General features: G+C 45.5%; 1 protein-coding gene across 15 annotated transcripts in view; it reads right to left on the bottom strand.

The window, feature by feature from the left end:
• Window positions 1–241: 241 nt before the first annotated feature.
• The window catches only part of LOC139414927 (MAP/microtubule affinity-regulating kinase 3-like), a 109,986-nt gene continuing 93,869 nt past the window's right edge, over window positions 242–16,358 (bottom strand). For 3 of the 15 annotated variants that reach the window (XM_071162573.1, XM_071162560.1, XM_071162562.1), the window contains exons 15-18: window positions 11,670–11,843; window positions 10,593–10,865; window positions 3,144–3,188; window positions 242–2,047 (exon numbers count right to left, since the gene is read on the bottom strand). In XM_071162573.1, coding sequence (XP_071018674.1) covers window positions 1,657–2,047; window positions 3,144–3,188; window positions 10,593–10,865; window positions 11,670–11,843 — 883 coding nt within the window. In that variant the 3' untranslated portion in view covers window positions 242–1,656. Of the gene's footprint in view, window positions 2,048–3,143; window positions 3,189–7,690; window positions 7,769–8,536; window positions 8,564–10,592; window positions 10,866–11,669; window positions 11,844–16,358 lie in introns of all 15 variants that reach the window. The other 12 variants (XM_071162566.1, XM_071162565.1, XM_071162568.1 and 9 more) reach the window with 9 other exon arrangements.

Genomic DNA, 16,358 nt, shown 5'->3' with positions numbered 1-16,358 from the left:
TCCGTGTCAGTGATGTCTAGTGAGTAATGTAACAACGAAGGTACTTTCTGCAATAGAGACAAATATGGATATACTGTATATATAAAAAGGTTTGTTTTATTGTCATAACATCTATTTTGCAAGAGAGAATACTTCAGACGGTTATATTTAGAGTCAACATGCATTCACGTTAGGTTTCCCACGCGGGAATAGAATCCACAACAGTTGAAGTTGAAAATAAACTCAGGCAGACAGAGGCTGGTCATTTTTAAGGTGTTTTAATGGAGACACTGGTTAACCTTACCCAGGGACGAATGAGTTAACGTTAATTCCACAGCTCCCGTCTCGTAACAGAAAAGGGGAAGTATATCATTATACAGCTGTTGCCAAACTGAGGTACATTATTTACATTCCAGAAAAAATTTCAAATAGTGCCAATGTTTATATGAGGATGGGAGTGAATACTGGAGGCCTGAAAACAGCCATGGTTGAACTTTGAACTTTTGTGTCCCAGGAATGGCCGACCGCATCTGACTCAGCCCGTGGGCCCGGGTGGGCGGGACCAGATACCGGGGGGCATTTCAGTAACATCTGAGAAGATAACCGTAAAAAAAAAAAAAAAATGGAACAACATCAAAGGAAAAACCACTAAATATTCATATACGCCAGGAAGGAAAATCTTCCCTATTTCTGTGAATACTTTTTTTTTGTAGCAAATGAATCAAAGTCCCATGATACTTGGCAACATTCCCCTGTTTTGAAGCAGGGGTCTGCCAAAGTGCGTTGTCGCGGCGCCGGCCTCCTCCAGCCCCTGCTCTCTGTGGTGGGTGACCCCATACAGCAGGTGCTTGACCAGCTGAGTCCATACATTGCATTTATACTGTAACCACACAGATGAACACTGATGATCAACTGCTTCAAATCATAGAATGAAAGTCTGTGTGTATGTGTAGAGGTTGGTTAAGTAAATGGGAGAGAGCGCAATTGACTGTCAAAATCAGTTTGACAGTGCTAACAATAATACAGTCACTTGTTGTGCAATTAGCTAGGCTATCCAACCAGTCATATCTGGCAGCCCTATTAGCAAGCCTAACTATTCCAACCAGTCATATCTGGCAGCCATATTCTCCTTGCAAGAGGAATTCTGGGTACTTGTAACAGCGGGAGGGGGTCAGTTTTTGTGTTCCTCCTCCACTTCTCTCCCTCCCTTGTATGAGTTTAAACTCCCATTTGAGAGGTATTTTCCAGAGCCACAAAGGAGACAATGCAATAGTGCATTCATCAATAAAACAAGACCCAAAGAACATGTCAATTTCAGACCAACGTTCGCGACAGCTCAAGACCACCTGTTACATCATCAATAATAATAATAATAATAATAATAATAATAATAATAAGGATAATGCTCCAAAGACACAGGAAATTATTGCCTAAAGCTATACATCGTTTTCAATACATACTTTGTAAGTGTCTCGGAGGAAATCCGTAGATCTGCTACTTATGTTTTTTAATTTTTTATAACGACTGTACAGCTCGTTCAGATTCGACTTGACTCAAGTCCATTTCAAAATGCTTTCTTTCCCCACGTTACGTTGCTTTAGTCAGTTTTGAACCGCAATATTTTACCTGCGTGGTAAACACTCCCCCCCCCCCCCCCCCTCATATCCCTAGGAGGACCTACAATTTGAGTTCGTTGGCAATTTTGGATGCTATGTTCTTGAAGGCGATGGACGTGCCCGAGATCCGCTTGAAGCGCACACCGTTGAGCGAGAGGCGCGGTAGCTTGCACACCTCCATCTCCCACTGGACCAGGCTCTCAGCGTGGCCGTCTCCGTGCACGCACAGCAGCAGGAAACGCTCGCGCTGCTCGTAGTCGCAGTTGTTGGCGTCCAGCACCTTGCGGATCTCGCGCATCATGTCGTGAGGCTCCATGGACGATGTAGTCTTCATGCTCCAGGTGAAGCGCAGGGAGCGCGGCTTGGTGTCCTTGGGGTGTTGGCCGTGAGGGGGCTGAGGATGCTGCTGGAGCTGCTGCTGGTCCTCCTTCTGATCACCTGACATGTTGCGACTGCCAGCGGCAAGAGGAGAGAAGGGGATAGGAGGGGATAGAGAGGAAGTGAGCACAGAGGACAGGGGAAAGAGGAGAGTTAGTTAGAGATGTGGTAATGGGAGATGGAGGGTGAGTGGGGGATGGAGGGTGAGTGTGGGTAGGGGATTTAGGGTGAGTGTGGGTGGGGGATTGAGGGTGAGTGTGGGTGGGGGATTGAGGGTGACTGTGGGTGGGGGATTGAGGGTGAGTGTGGGTATGTGTAGTTAGAGGAGTGTGTCTCGGCAGAAGTGAGTTTTACATGAATGCATCAGTGTGACTGAATATGTAACAAGATCGAATGTGTGTACTGGGTCACCCTGTTCAGACATGTCTACCTGTGAAGATCTTACATGGTACAACATCAGAGTCACAACACAAGGAGTCAGTGCTGACAGATTCTCAAGTCATTTTAACATCATTCATGCATTTACACCCCACCACCATGCAGGGGGCACTCTTGTGTTCTTTCAACAGGCAGTCATGCAGCAAACACACAAAACAATGCAATTTCACATTACATCTAACGTCAGGCACAAAACAATGCAGACTTCAGTTCTGCATGCAGGCAAGGCAGACGATATTTACATTCTCAACTACTCAAAACAATTACAACACATGGGAAAGAGCATTATCTTCAACCAGAACAGTTCTAAATGGACAAGGTAATGCCATGGACTAAAATTCTAATCTGTTTCATCACAAGATGTCAGCGAGAAAAAAAGGAGTGAAAAATGTAGGGAGAGTCAGAGTTGTCCTCTGCTGGACTCCTATCCACACTGCAGGTGAGAAAGTCTACTTTGAGTAATAAAGGTCCTATGGAAGCCTGTATGACAGTATGTCTACACAGATAAAACAGTGTACACCTTCAGCACCGTATGTAGCTGAAGAGATAAGAGTAATCTATCTGATCCAGATAGGCCCCGAATCCCTAGGCTCGCCTGGAGTGGAGACCCAGCGTGTCTAAGCAGAGGGCTGGGTTGACTGTACAGCTAAATAAAAATATTTAATCAAAAAATACATGGGGTTGTGGGTGAGATGGAAGTAAACACAGAGGATTTTAGGCATCTCATCTCACCTTGAGCTCTCCAACCTCCCGTTTCTCTCAAACTCTGCCGGGCCTCTTGGATATTGGGGGGGAGGGGCATGATAGAACAGATAGAAAGAGAGAAGGGAAAGGAAATCAGATCTTACATTCCAGTTAAAAAGGGAGCGTATCAAAAGTACTGATATAGCAGGTGGGGAAAAAAGGGAGCGGATCAAAAGTACTGATATAGCAGGTGGGGAAAAAAGGGAGCGGATCAAAAGTACTGATATAGCAGGTGGGGAAAAAAGGGAGCGGATCAGAAGTACTGATATAGCAGGTGGGGAAAAAAGGGAGCGGATCAAAAGTACTGATATAGCAGGTGGGGAAAAAAGGGAGCGGATCAAAAGTACTGATACAGCAGGTGGGGAAAAAAGGGAGCGGATCAAAAGTGCTGATACAGCAGGTGGGGAAAAAAGGGAGCGGATCAAAAGTACTGATATAGCAGGTGGGGAAAGAAGGGAGCGGATCAAAAGTACTGATATAGCAGGTGGGGAAAAAAGGGAGCGGATCAAAAGTACTGATATAGCAGGTGGGGAAAAAAGGGAGCGGATCAAAAGTACTGATATAGCAGGTGGGGAAAAAAGGGAGCGGATCAAAAGTACTGATACAGCAGGTGGGGAAAAAGGGAGCGGATCAAAAGTGCTGATACAGCAGGTGGGGGGAAAAAGGGAGCGGATCAAAAGTACTGATACAGCAGGTGGGGAAAAAAGGGAGCGGATCAAAAGTACTGATATAGCAGGTGGGGAAAAAAGGGAGCGGATCAAAAGTACTGATATAGCAGGTGGGGAAAAAAGGGAGCGGATCAAAAGTGCTGATACAGCAGGTGGGTACTGATATAGCAAAAAGGGAGCGGATCAAAAGTGCTGATACAGCAGGTGGTACTGATACAGCAAAAAAGGGAGCGGATCAAAAGTACTGATATAGCAGGTGGGGAAAAAGGGAGCGGATCAAAAGTACTGATATAGCAGGTGGGGAAAAAAGGGAGCGGATCAAAAGTACTGATATAGTAGGTTGGGGAAAAAGGGAGCGGATCAAAAGTACTGATATAGCAGGTGGGGGAAAAAGGGAGCGGATCAAAAGTACTGATACAGCAGGTGGGGAAAAAATGGAGCATATCAAAAGTACTGATATAGCAGGTGGGGGAAAAAGGGAGCGGATCAAAAGTACTGATATAGCAGGTGGGGAAAAAAGGGAGCGGATCAAAAGTACTGATATAGCAGGTGGGGAAAAAAGGGAGCGGATCAAAAGTACTGATACAGCAGGTGGGGAAAAAAGGGAGCGTATCCAAAGTACTGATACAGCAGGTGGGGAAAAAAAGCTTTTTAATTTGAGATATTAAGAAAGGAGAGCGAGAGAGATGAAAACAGACCGGAAAATATTCTGTATTGGCAGTGTTAACCTCTATCTACACCTGGACCATTCCTAATGGCAGGTCTGGTAGCTGGACATGTCACACCACCAGTAGAACTATAAGATTAACAGCAGAGAAGTTCTGTAAGGTGTAATGAAACTAAAGCACCCCGTCAGATGCTGTGGGTCAGTGTTGAACTTCCTGTTGGCATTCAGCTCTATTACCATGTACATTCTCGGTCCATTTATAGAGGATTTTGGTCGAGGCGTGCAGGCAGCAATGTGTGTATTCAGATGAAAAGATGCAAGACACATTAAAGATACATAGATAAAGTGCAGATCGACGTAGACCCACACACACACACCAAACCCTCTCACACAGACAGAGACACACACACACTCTCGTACACAGAAGAAACAAACACATCTAAGAAGATTCAGTTGGAGTCATGCAGATGGGAGTGCTGGGCCTAGTTGGCTGTGTGAGAAAAGACAAGGAGAAAGAGAGGAGGGTTTGTTTGATGCTTAAACAGAAGGAGCCCTATCTCTGTGTAAAGATGATGTCACGCTGCTTGCTTAGTGAGTACCACTTCCTCACGATTTGGCCCAACAGCGCGAACTCGTGACCTCTGCCTTGCTAGCACACGTGACCACTCTCCTGAAGAGTCTTAACAGTCGGCGCCATGTGAAAAGCTAGCTATTTGCTCAGGTAAGTGGGTACATTTCAGGCTGAGGAGTACATTTCACACATCCCACATGTGCCCCATATGGGCTGGATAGACTGGAGTCCCCCTGAAGAGAGGCAGGACACGAGACCTGGTGGAGTCCCCCTGAAGAGAGGCAGGACACTAGACAAGGTGGAGTCCCCCTGAAGAGAGGCAGGACACTAGACCTGGTGGAGTCCCCCTGAAGAGGCAGGACACTAGACCTGGTGGAGTCCCCCTGAAGAGAGGCAGGACACTAGACCTGGTGGAGTCCTCCTGAAGAGAGGCAGGACACTAGACCTGGTGGAGTCCCCCTGAAGAGAGGCAGGACACTAGACCTGGTGGAGTCCCCCTGAAGAGAGGCAGGACACGAGACCTGGTGGAGTCCCCCTGAAGAGGCAGGACACTAGACCTGGTGGAGTCCCCCTGAAGAGAGGCAGGACACTAGACCTGGTGGAGTCCTCCTGAAGAGAGGCAGGACACTAGACCTGGTGGAGTCCCCCTGAAGAGAGGCAGGACACTAGACCTGGTGGAGTCCCCCTGAAGAGAGGCAGGACACTAGACCTGGTGGAGTCCTCCTGAAGAGAGGCAGGACACTAGACCTGGTGGAGTCCCCCTTTAGAGGCAGGACACTAGACCTGGTGGAGTCCCCCTGAAGACAGGCAGGACACTAGACCTGGTGGAGTCCCCCTGAAGACAGGCAGGACACTAGACCTGGTGGAGTCCCCCTGAAGAGAGGCAGAACACTAGACCTGGTGGAGTCCCCCTGAAGACAGGCAGGACACTAGACCTGGTGGAGTCCCCCTGAAGAGAGACAGGACACTAGACCTGGTGGGGTCCCCCTGAAGAGAGGCAGGACACTAGACCTGGTGGAGTCCCCCTTTAGAGGCAGGACACTAGACCTGGTGGAGTCCCCCTGAAGACAGGCAGGACACTAGACCTGGTGGAGTCCCCCTGAAGAGAGGCAGGACACTAGACCTGGTGGGGTCCCCCTGAAGAGAGGCAGGACACTAGACCTGGTGGAGTCCCCCTGAAGAGAGGCAGGACACTAGACCTGGTGGGGTCCCCCTGAAGAGAGGCAGGACACTAGACCTGGTGGGGTCCCCCTGAAGAGAGGCAGGACACTAGAAATGGTTGTTAATAGAGCTAGACTAGACTGCAGTGAACTGCAGAGCATCAAAAGGCCCTTTGGAACTGATTCTAAGAGTTACTACTCTGTGTGCCTGTCTGGAACTGGCTATTTCCCTATAGCCCAGTATATCAGCATCTGTCCGTTCCATCTGTATGTGATTTAGTATAATATAAGAGTGAGTGGACATAAGCAAAGCAAGTCACACATTCTATCATCTACCAGTTCTGGGACAGGTGCTATCATCTACCAGTTCTAGGATTCGGGCTGGGCTATCATCTACCAGTTCTAGATTGGGGCTGGGCTATCATCTACCAGTTTTAGGATAGGGCCTGGGCTATCATCTACCAATTCTAGGATAGGGGCTAGGCTATCATCTACCAGTTCTAGGATTGGGGCTGGGCTATCATCTACCAGTTCTAGGATAGGGGCTAGGCTATCATCTACCAATTCTAGGATTGGGGCTGGGCTATCATCTACCAATTCTAGGATTGGGGCTGGGCTATCATCTACCAGTTCTAGGATAGGGGCTGGGCTATCATCTACCAGTTCTAGGATAGGGGCTGGGATAGGATAGGGGCTGGGCTATCATCTACCAGTTCTTGGATAGGGACTGGGCTATCATCTACCAGTTCTAGGATAGGGACTGGGCTATCATCTACCAGTTCTAGGATAGGGGCTGGGCTATCATCTACCAGTTCTAGGATTGGGTCTGGGCTATCATCTACCAGTTCTAGGATAGGGGCTGGGCTATCGTCTACCAGTTCCAGGATAGGGGCTGGGCTATCATCTACCAGTTCTAGGATAGGGGCTGGGCTATCATCTACCAATTCTAGGATAGGGGCTGGGCTATCATCTACCAGTTCTAGGATAGGGGCTGGGCTATCATCTACCAGTTCTAGGATTGGGTCTGGGCTATCATCTACCAGTTCTAGGATAGGGGCTGGGCTATCGTCTACCAGTTCCAGGATAGGGGCTGGGCTATCATCTACCAGTTCTAGGATAGGGGCTGGGCTATCATCTACCAATTCTAGGATAGGGGCTGGGCTATCATCTACCAGTTCTAGGATTGGGGCTGGGTTATCATCTAACAGTTCTAGGATAGGGACTGGGCTAGGATAGGGGCTGGGCTATCATCTACCAGTTCTAGGATAGGGACTGGGCTAGGATAAGGGCTGGGCTATCATCTAGCAAGTCAAGGAGAAATTGAGGGACAAGTTGCTTAGCCAGGTGGATAAGGGCAAATCAAGGAAAAATTGATGGACAAGTTCCATAGCTTGGATAGCTTTCAGGGACACCAATGCGTGAAGAGAGACGACGGGGAGGAATTCTCTACAGTTTTATGGATTTGGTACCTGAACTTCATCCTGCAACGAAACACCTCTCAATCATCATCTCGAACGGCAGCCACATTTAGAGCCCAGTAGGGTACCCTAAATTACACAACCAAGAAGTTTGTTACCTTGTCCAAGAAGAAAAATGAAGAAAAAATACAGTGGGTCCCTTGCGTCCGAGATGAAAGGTAAAAAAGCACAGGCTAGCTCATAAAATGCTTCTACTAAAGAATGTTGTTTTCAGTAGGATTACAAATGACAAAATACATTTTTGGGGGGTAAAAATGTATTTCCATAGGGCTTAGAACTGACCCCTTAGAGTACCCCTAAATTAATTTATTCATAAAGTGTGGTAACATCTTCATAAAAATAATAAAAGTCACCAAAAGTGAGGGTTCTGCCTGAACACCATCATGCTAGCTACTGCCAAATTAGAAAATGGCTACCACCAACTTTTTACCAACTTGTATGCATTTGATGTACAGTCATGAAGGCCTTGTATGGTACAGTAGTTGTGCAGACATATGCACATGTAAAACCAACACAAGACCTTAAACAATAAATAAACATCTGTCAAGCATTCCCATTAGTGATTGTGCACAGACCAGCTCAGTAGAGAGCCATGCATGGGTGATTAGTAGAGTCTGTAGGCTGGTTAAACTCAAAAACCGATAAGAAAACATAAAAAGGTCTTAGACATGCTCAATTGTACTGTGATTAGGGCTCATGGAGCCAAGAGGTCAGTCAGTTTCAGGCATTTTAATAAAGCTCTTTGTCCACACAGGGTTAAAAAGTCCACACAGTTTACCAATTAGTTAAGTGTTTCTGATTAATTGCACACCAAGCCAATTGGTGGGGTCATCCTACCTTTTGGTAAACCTGAATGACTTGTTTCTATAAAAAATAAAAAATAAAGAAGAAAGAAATATACCAAGTCAAAAGTTGTACTAAAAATTATTTCTATTTTTAAAGAATCAAATTAGAAAATCGTTTGACATTTCCATTTTTTTTGTGGGGGGGGGGGGGGGGGCAGCATAATACAGATCAGTAGCTGAGACATCTTGTCTGAGCTTGGCTGCTAGCATCTGTTACTGGCAGATTGCAGACAGCTTGGATAATGGGTAATAGCAGCTTCCCTAGAATAGTATTATTATAGAGCTAAGGTGTTCAAATCTGGTCCAAGAAAAACCTGAACAGCAGCTACGGAAAGGATAAAGTGTGAGAAAAAAAAAACATTCAATGAATGCATTAAAGAATACTTAAATGTTAAATTACTTTTCAGATTAAACTTGAGGGTCTTTATTAGTCTAATAAATAAAAAGCCCCAAAAAGTAATGAAGCCATTTTACATATGACAGAGCGTTGAGACATAATCCAAATATAATTCTTAGACTATTCTTACCGAAGAGGGGGGTGGAAATGTATAAACAAATGTGCAGGACTTCAAAGAGAAGTGAGAGATATCAAACATTGTAGGCCGTCATTGTAAATAAGAATTTATACTTAACTGACTTGCCTAGTTTAAGTAAAGGTAAAATAAAACAAAAAACATAAATGCTTAAAAATTCACAAAAAATGACGTCAGCTGATGAAGATTATCTCATAGAACAAAACGCATAATATCTCCTAAGCCTGTGTTTACCACAAACCAAATGTTCTGTGTATCCCCAAAAAACGTCAAAAAAGCCTTTGATGAACGAACCATGGCAGAGTTAACACCATTACTATTGCTCCTTATTAACTTATTTGATATAGGGGGCGCTCTTTTAGTTTTTGGATAAAAAAACGTTCCCGTTTTAAGCGTGATGTTTTGTCACGAAAAGATGCTCGACTATGCATATAATTGACAGCTTTGGAAAGAAAACACTCTGACGTTTCCAAATCTGCAAAGATATTGTCTGTGAGTGCCACAGAACTGATGCTACAGGCGAAACCAAGATGAAATTTCAAACAGGAAGTACCCCCAGATTTTGAAGGCGCTATGTTTCAATGAGTCCTTATATGGCTGTTAATGGGCCACGAATGAGCTTAGACTTTCTGTCGTTTCCCCATAGTGTCGACAGCATTGTGACGTATTTGTAGGCATATCATTGGAAGATTGACCATTTTACACTACATATACCAGGTGGCCGCTTGGAGTCCTCCGTCGCAATTATTGCGTAATCTCCAGCTGCATGTATTTTTCTGTTTCCTTCCGAGGAGAAACCCAACTGCCACAAATGATTTATCATCGAATAGATATGTGAAAACACCTTGAGGATTGATTCTAAACAACGTTTGCCATGTTTCTGTCGATATTATGGAGTTAATTTGGAAAAAAGTTTGTCGTTGTAATGACTGAATTTTCTGGGTTTTTTCTTAGCCAAACGTGATGAACAAAACAGAGCGATTTCTCCTACACATAAAATATTTTTGGAAAAAATGAACATTTGCTATCTAACTGAGAGTCTCCTCATTGAAAACATCCGAAGTTCTTCAAAGGTAAATGATTTTATTTGAATGCTTTTCTTGTTTTTGTGAAAATGTTGCCTGCTGAATGCTAGGCTTAATGCTATGCTAGCTATCAATACTCTTACACAAATGCTTGTGTAGCTATGGTTGAAAAGCATATTTTGAAAATCTGAGATGACAGTGTTGTTAACAAAAGGCTAAGCTTGTGAGTCAATATATTTCCTTCATTTCATTTGCGATTTTCATGAATAGTTAACGTTGTGTTATGGTAATGAGCTTGAGGCTATGATTACGCTCCCGGATACGGGTTTGCGCGACGCTAGAGGTTAAAGAATGACGAGTGAAATAGGGTATGGATAAATTCATATTATACAGGCTAGTGAAGAAACCAAAAAGTACAGATCTCAAACCCCAGTGCTGAAAACTGCATACAAACTGTGGTTTATTCCGACCGTGTGTGGCTTTGGCTTACCTGCGCGTGAGTTTGGAGGTGAGCTTGGTGAAGAGGTTGGTGGTGCCTCGGCTGCGGGACTGCGAGAGGGGCGTGGCGTCATGCGACAGCGTGGGTGAGGCCGGCGGGCCGTTGTAGGTGGCCGTGCGACGCTCCCGCAGCTGGCCGCCGTGGAAGGTGCTGCGGCTGGCTGTGCCGCGGGGGAAACGCAGCCTGTCGGGGGGCGTGGCGCCGCTGCTGATGCTGTGGGTGGAGGAGCCACCGGGGTTCCGCTGGCCAGACGTCGTCGACGTGCTGGGGAGGAAACGTGGGTGGAGGAAAGGGAAATTAAGAGTCAAGACCACATATTTTAGCCTGGGTCACGGCCTGTTTTCTTCGCAAGCCAAAGAGTTGGCTAAAGCAGACAAGGTTCCAGGTTATTTACATTCAAAAGAGGGGACACCATCACCCTGTTCTGTGTGAACGAGTACCTGAAAGAGCAGCAGATGTCAAGTCGGTTGGTTTTGGTTAGCTACGACTTTATCAACCACATCATGATGAAACACACGTTTTTATTGTTTAGTTGACTAAAGAGTTAAAGGGAACCTAAACAGAGTTTTAGGACATTAGGGCCAATTACCTTAATGCAGCTACTGATCTTTGCTCCATTAGGGATTTTGTTGGTCAGGTGAGATTTGGCTAGCACCACTTTGGACCAAAGACACTGGGGTAAGTTAGTGGGAAGAGAGAGGACACAATCCTACTCATCTTTGCTCCATTAGGGATTTTGTTTGTCAGGTGAGATTTGGCTAGCACTACTTTGGACCAAAGACATTGGGGTAAGTTAGTGGGAAGAGAGAGGACACAATCCTTCTCTGTGTTAAGAAAAAAATGCTTTGGGGGTGGAGCTAACGGAATGAGAAGAGGGCAGATACACGGGATGAGTGTTGGGGAGGGAAATATTCAGATTGGTCAGAGGGCGCTAGAGAGAAAAAGTGGGGACATAGAGGGGGATGGAAAATCGAGGTTAGAGAGACGAGCAGACAGACATAACGTGGCCCCTGGGAAGAGGAGGACCCCTGGTTGAACCCCTGGGAGGCAGGGTGGGAAGCCCCTTACTTAGGCCTGAAGAAGTCGCCATCGGTAGGTGGCAGCGTTTGGCGGCAGGTGTGGCCCGAAGCCGACAGGGACGCGGCCTTCTGGTGGCGCAGGCGGACCGAGGCTGAGGAGACGGTGAGGGCCTTGGCGTAGGCAGAGGGGCTAGTTGCACAGGCTGCCGACATTTCACTCATGCTGCCCCCCGGAGGACAGGAGGTGAAGTGCGGCGAAAAAGGCCACAGGGCCAGAGCAAGACAAGTGGGTTTTAATAAAGCATTGAGGGCATAAAAAGAGTCAAACTTCATAAGATAAAAAAAGAGGACAGAAGAGGAAGCAATGCTCCCTTGAATGAATGTACTGTAGATAGATAGTTAGACAAGCAGAAGTTGAAGGGAGTCTTCTTGGCAGTGGTGACTGTCTCTGTATTGGGTTGCACTGGATGGTCAAAGGATGTGGATTGTGGACTGCATATGAGTGTCTATCAATCTGCTGTGTCCACCCCCTCAGTCCTCGATACATATCGGTTTTATTTATAATTGAGGGGAATTGGATCAGTGTATCGCAATGTCGCTTTGCACTAATTTCCTGTGTGAATGTCGTGAATGAATCATTCAAAAAGTAATCTTGGTGACAAATCTGAGCACTCAAATTGAATTGCCATGGTAACACAAGTCACCTTGTAAAACAAAATGTGCGCTTCTTAGTGTACAAGTGTAACTACCTCCCTGTTCAACTACATTTTCTTATGTTTGGTGCCTAATGAACATCTCCGACAGAGAGAGATCAAAGGCTTTGACCGCTGCAGACTGACCGAGGTCAAAGAACGTTTTAAACCCTCTTGTAACCATGTGTATAAATTCAAAACACATACTGAACACCAACCTTCCAAGCACTTTTCATCCTCAAGATTCTCTTGGCATAGTCTATTTTAATCTCAACAAATTTCTCAGATTTGTTGTCAGAACACTTCAACAAGTAACCCGCCTCTACTCTCCGTTCTATTGGCAAATGTGCAATCACTGGAGAGTAAACTGGACAAGCTTCATTCGAGATTATCCTATCAACGTGATCTGAAGAACTGTAATATCCTATTCTTCTCAGAGTCGTGGCTGAACAAGGACATGGATAATATACATCCAGCTGTTTTCTTTAATAATCTTTAAAATCTGCAGGACAGAACGGCAACGTTGGGCAAACTCAGAGGGGAAGTGGTGTATGTCTCTTTGTTAACAACAGCTGATGCGCAATACCTCATAATAAGCTGTAGACCATACTATACTGAACAAAAATATAAACGCAACATGTAAAGTCTTGGTTCCATGTTTCATGAGCTGAAATAAAAGATCTCCAAAATGTTCCATATACAGAAAAAGCTTATTTCTCTCAAATTCTGTGAACAAGTTTGTTTACATCCCTGTTTGTGAGCATTTCTCTTTTGTCATGATAATCCATCCACCTGACAGGTGTGGCATATCAATAAGCTGATTAAACAGCATGATGATTATTACACAGCTGCACCTTGTGCTGGTAACAAAAGGCCCCTAAAATGTTCAGTTTTGTCACACAACGCCCCAGTTTTGATGGAGCGTGCAATTGGCATGCTGAGTGCAGGAATATACACCAGAGCTGTTGCCAGATAATTGAATGTTAATTTCTCTACCATAAGCCGCATCCAACATCATTTTCAGTATGTCCAATCAGCCTCACAACCACAGACCATGTGTATGCGAGCGGTTTGCTGATGTCAACGTTGTGAACAGAGTGCCCCATGGTGGCGGTGGGGTTATGGTATTGGCAGGCATAAGCTAGGGACAACAAACACAAATGCATTTTATTGATGATTTCAATGCTCAGAGATACCGTGACTAGATCCTAAGGCCCATTGTTGTGCCATTCATCCGCCTCCATCATCCTCATGTTTCAGCATGATAATGCACGGCCCCATGTTGCAGGGATTGGTACACAATTCCTGGAAGCTGAAATCCCAGTTCTTCAATGGTCTGCATACTCACCAGACATGTCACCCATTGAGCACGTTTGGGATGCTCAGGATCGACGTATACGACAGCGAGTTCCAATTCTCGCCAATATCCAGCAACTTTGCACAGCCATTGAAGAGGAGTGGGACAACATTTCACAGCCCACAATCAACAGCCTGATCAACTATACGCGACCGAGATGTGTCGCGCTGCATGTGGCAAATGGTGGTCACCAGATACTGACTGGTTTCTGATCCAAGCCCCTATCTTTTTTTTTAAAGGTATCTGTAATCAACAGATGCATGCATATCTGTATTCTCAGCCATGTGAAATCCATAGATTAGGGCCCAATGAATTTAATTCAAATGACTTATTTCCTGACATGAACTGTAACTCTGTAAATTGTTGCGTTCCAACTTTTTGTTCAAAATATTTACAGAGTTTTCATCTATATTTTTCGTAGCTGTCTACTTACTACCACAAACAAATGCTGGCACTAAGACCGCAATCAACGTGCTTTATAGGGCCATAAGCAAACAAGAAAATGCTCACCCAGAGGTGGCGCTCCTAGTGGCCAGTGATTTTAATGCAGGAAACGTAAATTTGTTTTCACTAATCTCAACCAGTATGTCACCTGTGCATCTAGAGACGAAAAAAAACCTCTAGATCGCCTTTACTCCACACACAGAGACGCATACAAAGCTCTCTCTCGCCCTCCATTTGTAAAATCTGACCATAACTCTACCATCCTGATTCCTGTCTATAAGCAAAAACTCAAACAGGAAGTACCAATGAGGCACTCAATACAGAATTGGTCCGATGAAGCGGATGCTAAGCTACAGGACTGTTTCGCTAGCACAGAATGGAATATGTTCTGGGAATCGTCCGATAACGTTGAGGAGTTTACCACATCAGTCACCGGCTTCATTAATAAGTGCATTGACAACGACGACACCCCCACAGTGACCGTACGTACATATCTCAACCAGAAGCCATGGATTACAGGCAACATCCGCACTGAGCTAAAGGCTAGAGCTGCCACTTTCAAGGAGCGGGACACTAATCCGGACCCTTATAAGAAATAAAACATGGAAAGCGTCAATACAGGACTAAGATCGAATCCTACTACATCTGCTCTGACACTCGTCGGATGTGGCAGGGCTTGAAAACTATCACGGATTACAAAGGGAAACCTAGCCGCGAGCTTGCCAGTGACGTGAGCCTACCAGACGAGCTAAATGCCTTCAAACGCTCGCTTCGAGGCTAGCAACACTGAACCATGCTTGAGCGCACCAGCATTTCTGGACAACTGTGTGATCAAGCTCTCCATAGCCGGTGTGAGTAAGACCTTTAAACAGCTTAACATTCACAGGGCCGCAGGGCCAGACGGATTACCAGGATGCGTACTCAGCTGTAATGCGTCTTCACTGCCATTTTTAACCTCGTTCTGACCCTGTAATACCTACATGTTTCAAGCAGACCACCAAGCTCAGCGTGCAACAATATAGTGCCCTCCAAGCTCATCACTAAGCTGACCCTGGGACTGAACACCTCCCTCTGCTGGATCCTGGACTTTCTGACAGACCGCCCCCAGCTGGTGAGGGTAGGCAACAACGCATCCACCATGCTGACCCTCAACACGTGGGCCCCTCAAGGGTGCGTGCTTAGTCCCCTCCTGTATTCCCTGTTCACCCACAACTACATGGCCAAGCACGACTCCAACACCGTCATTAAGTTTGCAGTTGACACAACGGTGCTAGACCTGATCACTGACGACAATGCTCCAGCCAAAAGGGAGGAGGTCAGAGACCTGGCAGTGTAGTACCAGGACAACAACCTCTCCCTCAATGTCAGCATGACAAGCAAGCTAATTATGGACTACAGGAAACTGGGGGGCGCCGCATTCACATCAACGGGGCTGTAGTGGAATGGGTTGAGAGCTTCAAGTTCCTCAGTGTCCACATCACTAAAAATGGATTCCAGAACAGTCATAGACTGTTCTCTCTGCTACTGCAAGCCAAGCGGTACAGGAGCGCCAAGTCTGGGACCAAAAGGCTCCTGAATAGCTTCTACCCCCAAGCCATAAGACTGCTGAACAGTTAATCAAATGGCCACGCTGACTATTTGTACTGACTCTCTTGCACCGGCTCTATGCACACTCACCCACACACTCACACATACTACACTGACACACACGCACTACATACTATATGCTTACACACACTTAAAACATACACGCATATTGACGCCACACACACACACACACTTTAACACTCTTCACATACCCTGCTGCTACTCTGTTTATTATCTACCCTGATTACCTAGTCACTTTTACCCCTGCCTACATGTACATAATACCTCAACTACCTCAGCTGCCTTGTACCAGGGCACATTGACTCGGTACCAGTACCCCTTGTATTTAGCCTCGTTATTGTTATTTTATTGTGTTAGTATTTCCTTTAAAATGTTTCTGCTAATTTGTCTTACTTTTTAACTCTGCATTGTTGGGAAAGGGCTCGTAAGCATTTCCCAGTCAAGTCTACACTTGTATTCGGCGCATGTGATAAATACCATTTTATTTATTAATTTTATCTCTTGTATTTTTGAACAACACAAGAGTGCCGTTCACATGTGCTTTTTTAAAATGTATCTGACACAACTACTCTGTTCCAATTATGATAGAGTCCTTTCAAATAGGCCAATGACTAAAGGTAAATTATACAGTGTAATT

The sequence above is a fragment of the Oncorhynchus clarkii genome, chromosome 8 (assembly GCF_045791955.1).
Source record: "Oncorhynchus clarkii lewisi isolate Uvic-CL-2024 chromosome 8, UVic_Ocla_1.0, whole genome shotgun sequence".
NCBI lineage: Eukaryota > Metazoa > Chordata > Actinopteri > Salmoniformes > Salmonidae > Oncorhynchus > Oncorhynchus clarkii.
The sequence above is the reverse complement of the archived record's forward strand: the minus strand, read 5'-3'. Positions and strand labels throughout refer to the sequence as shown.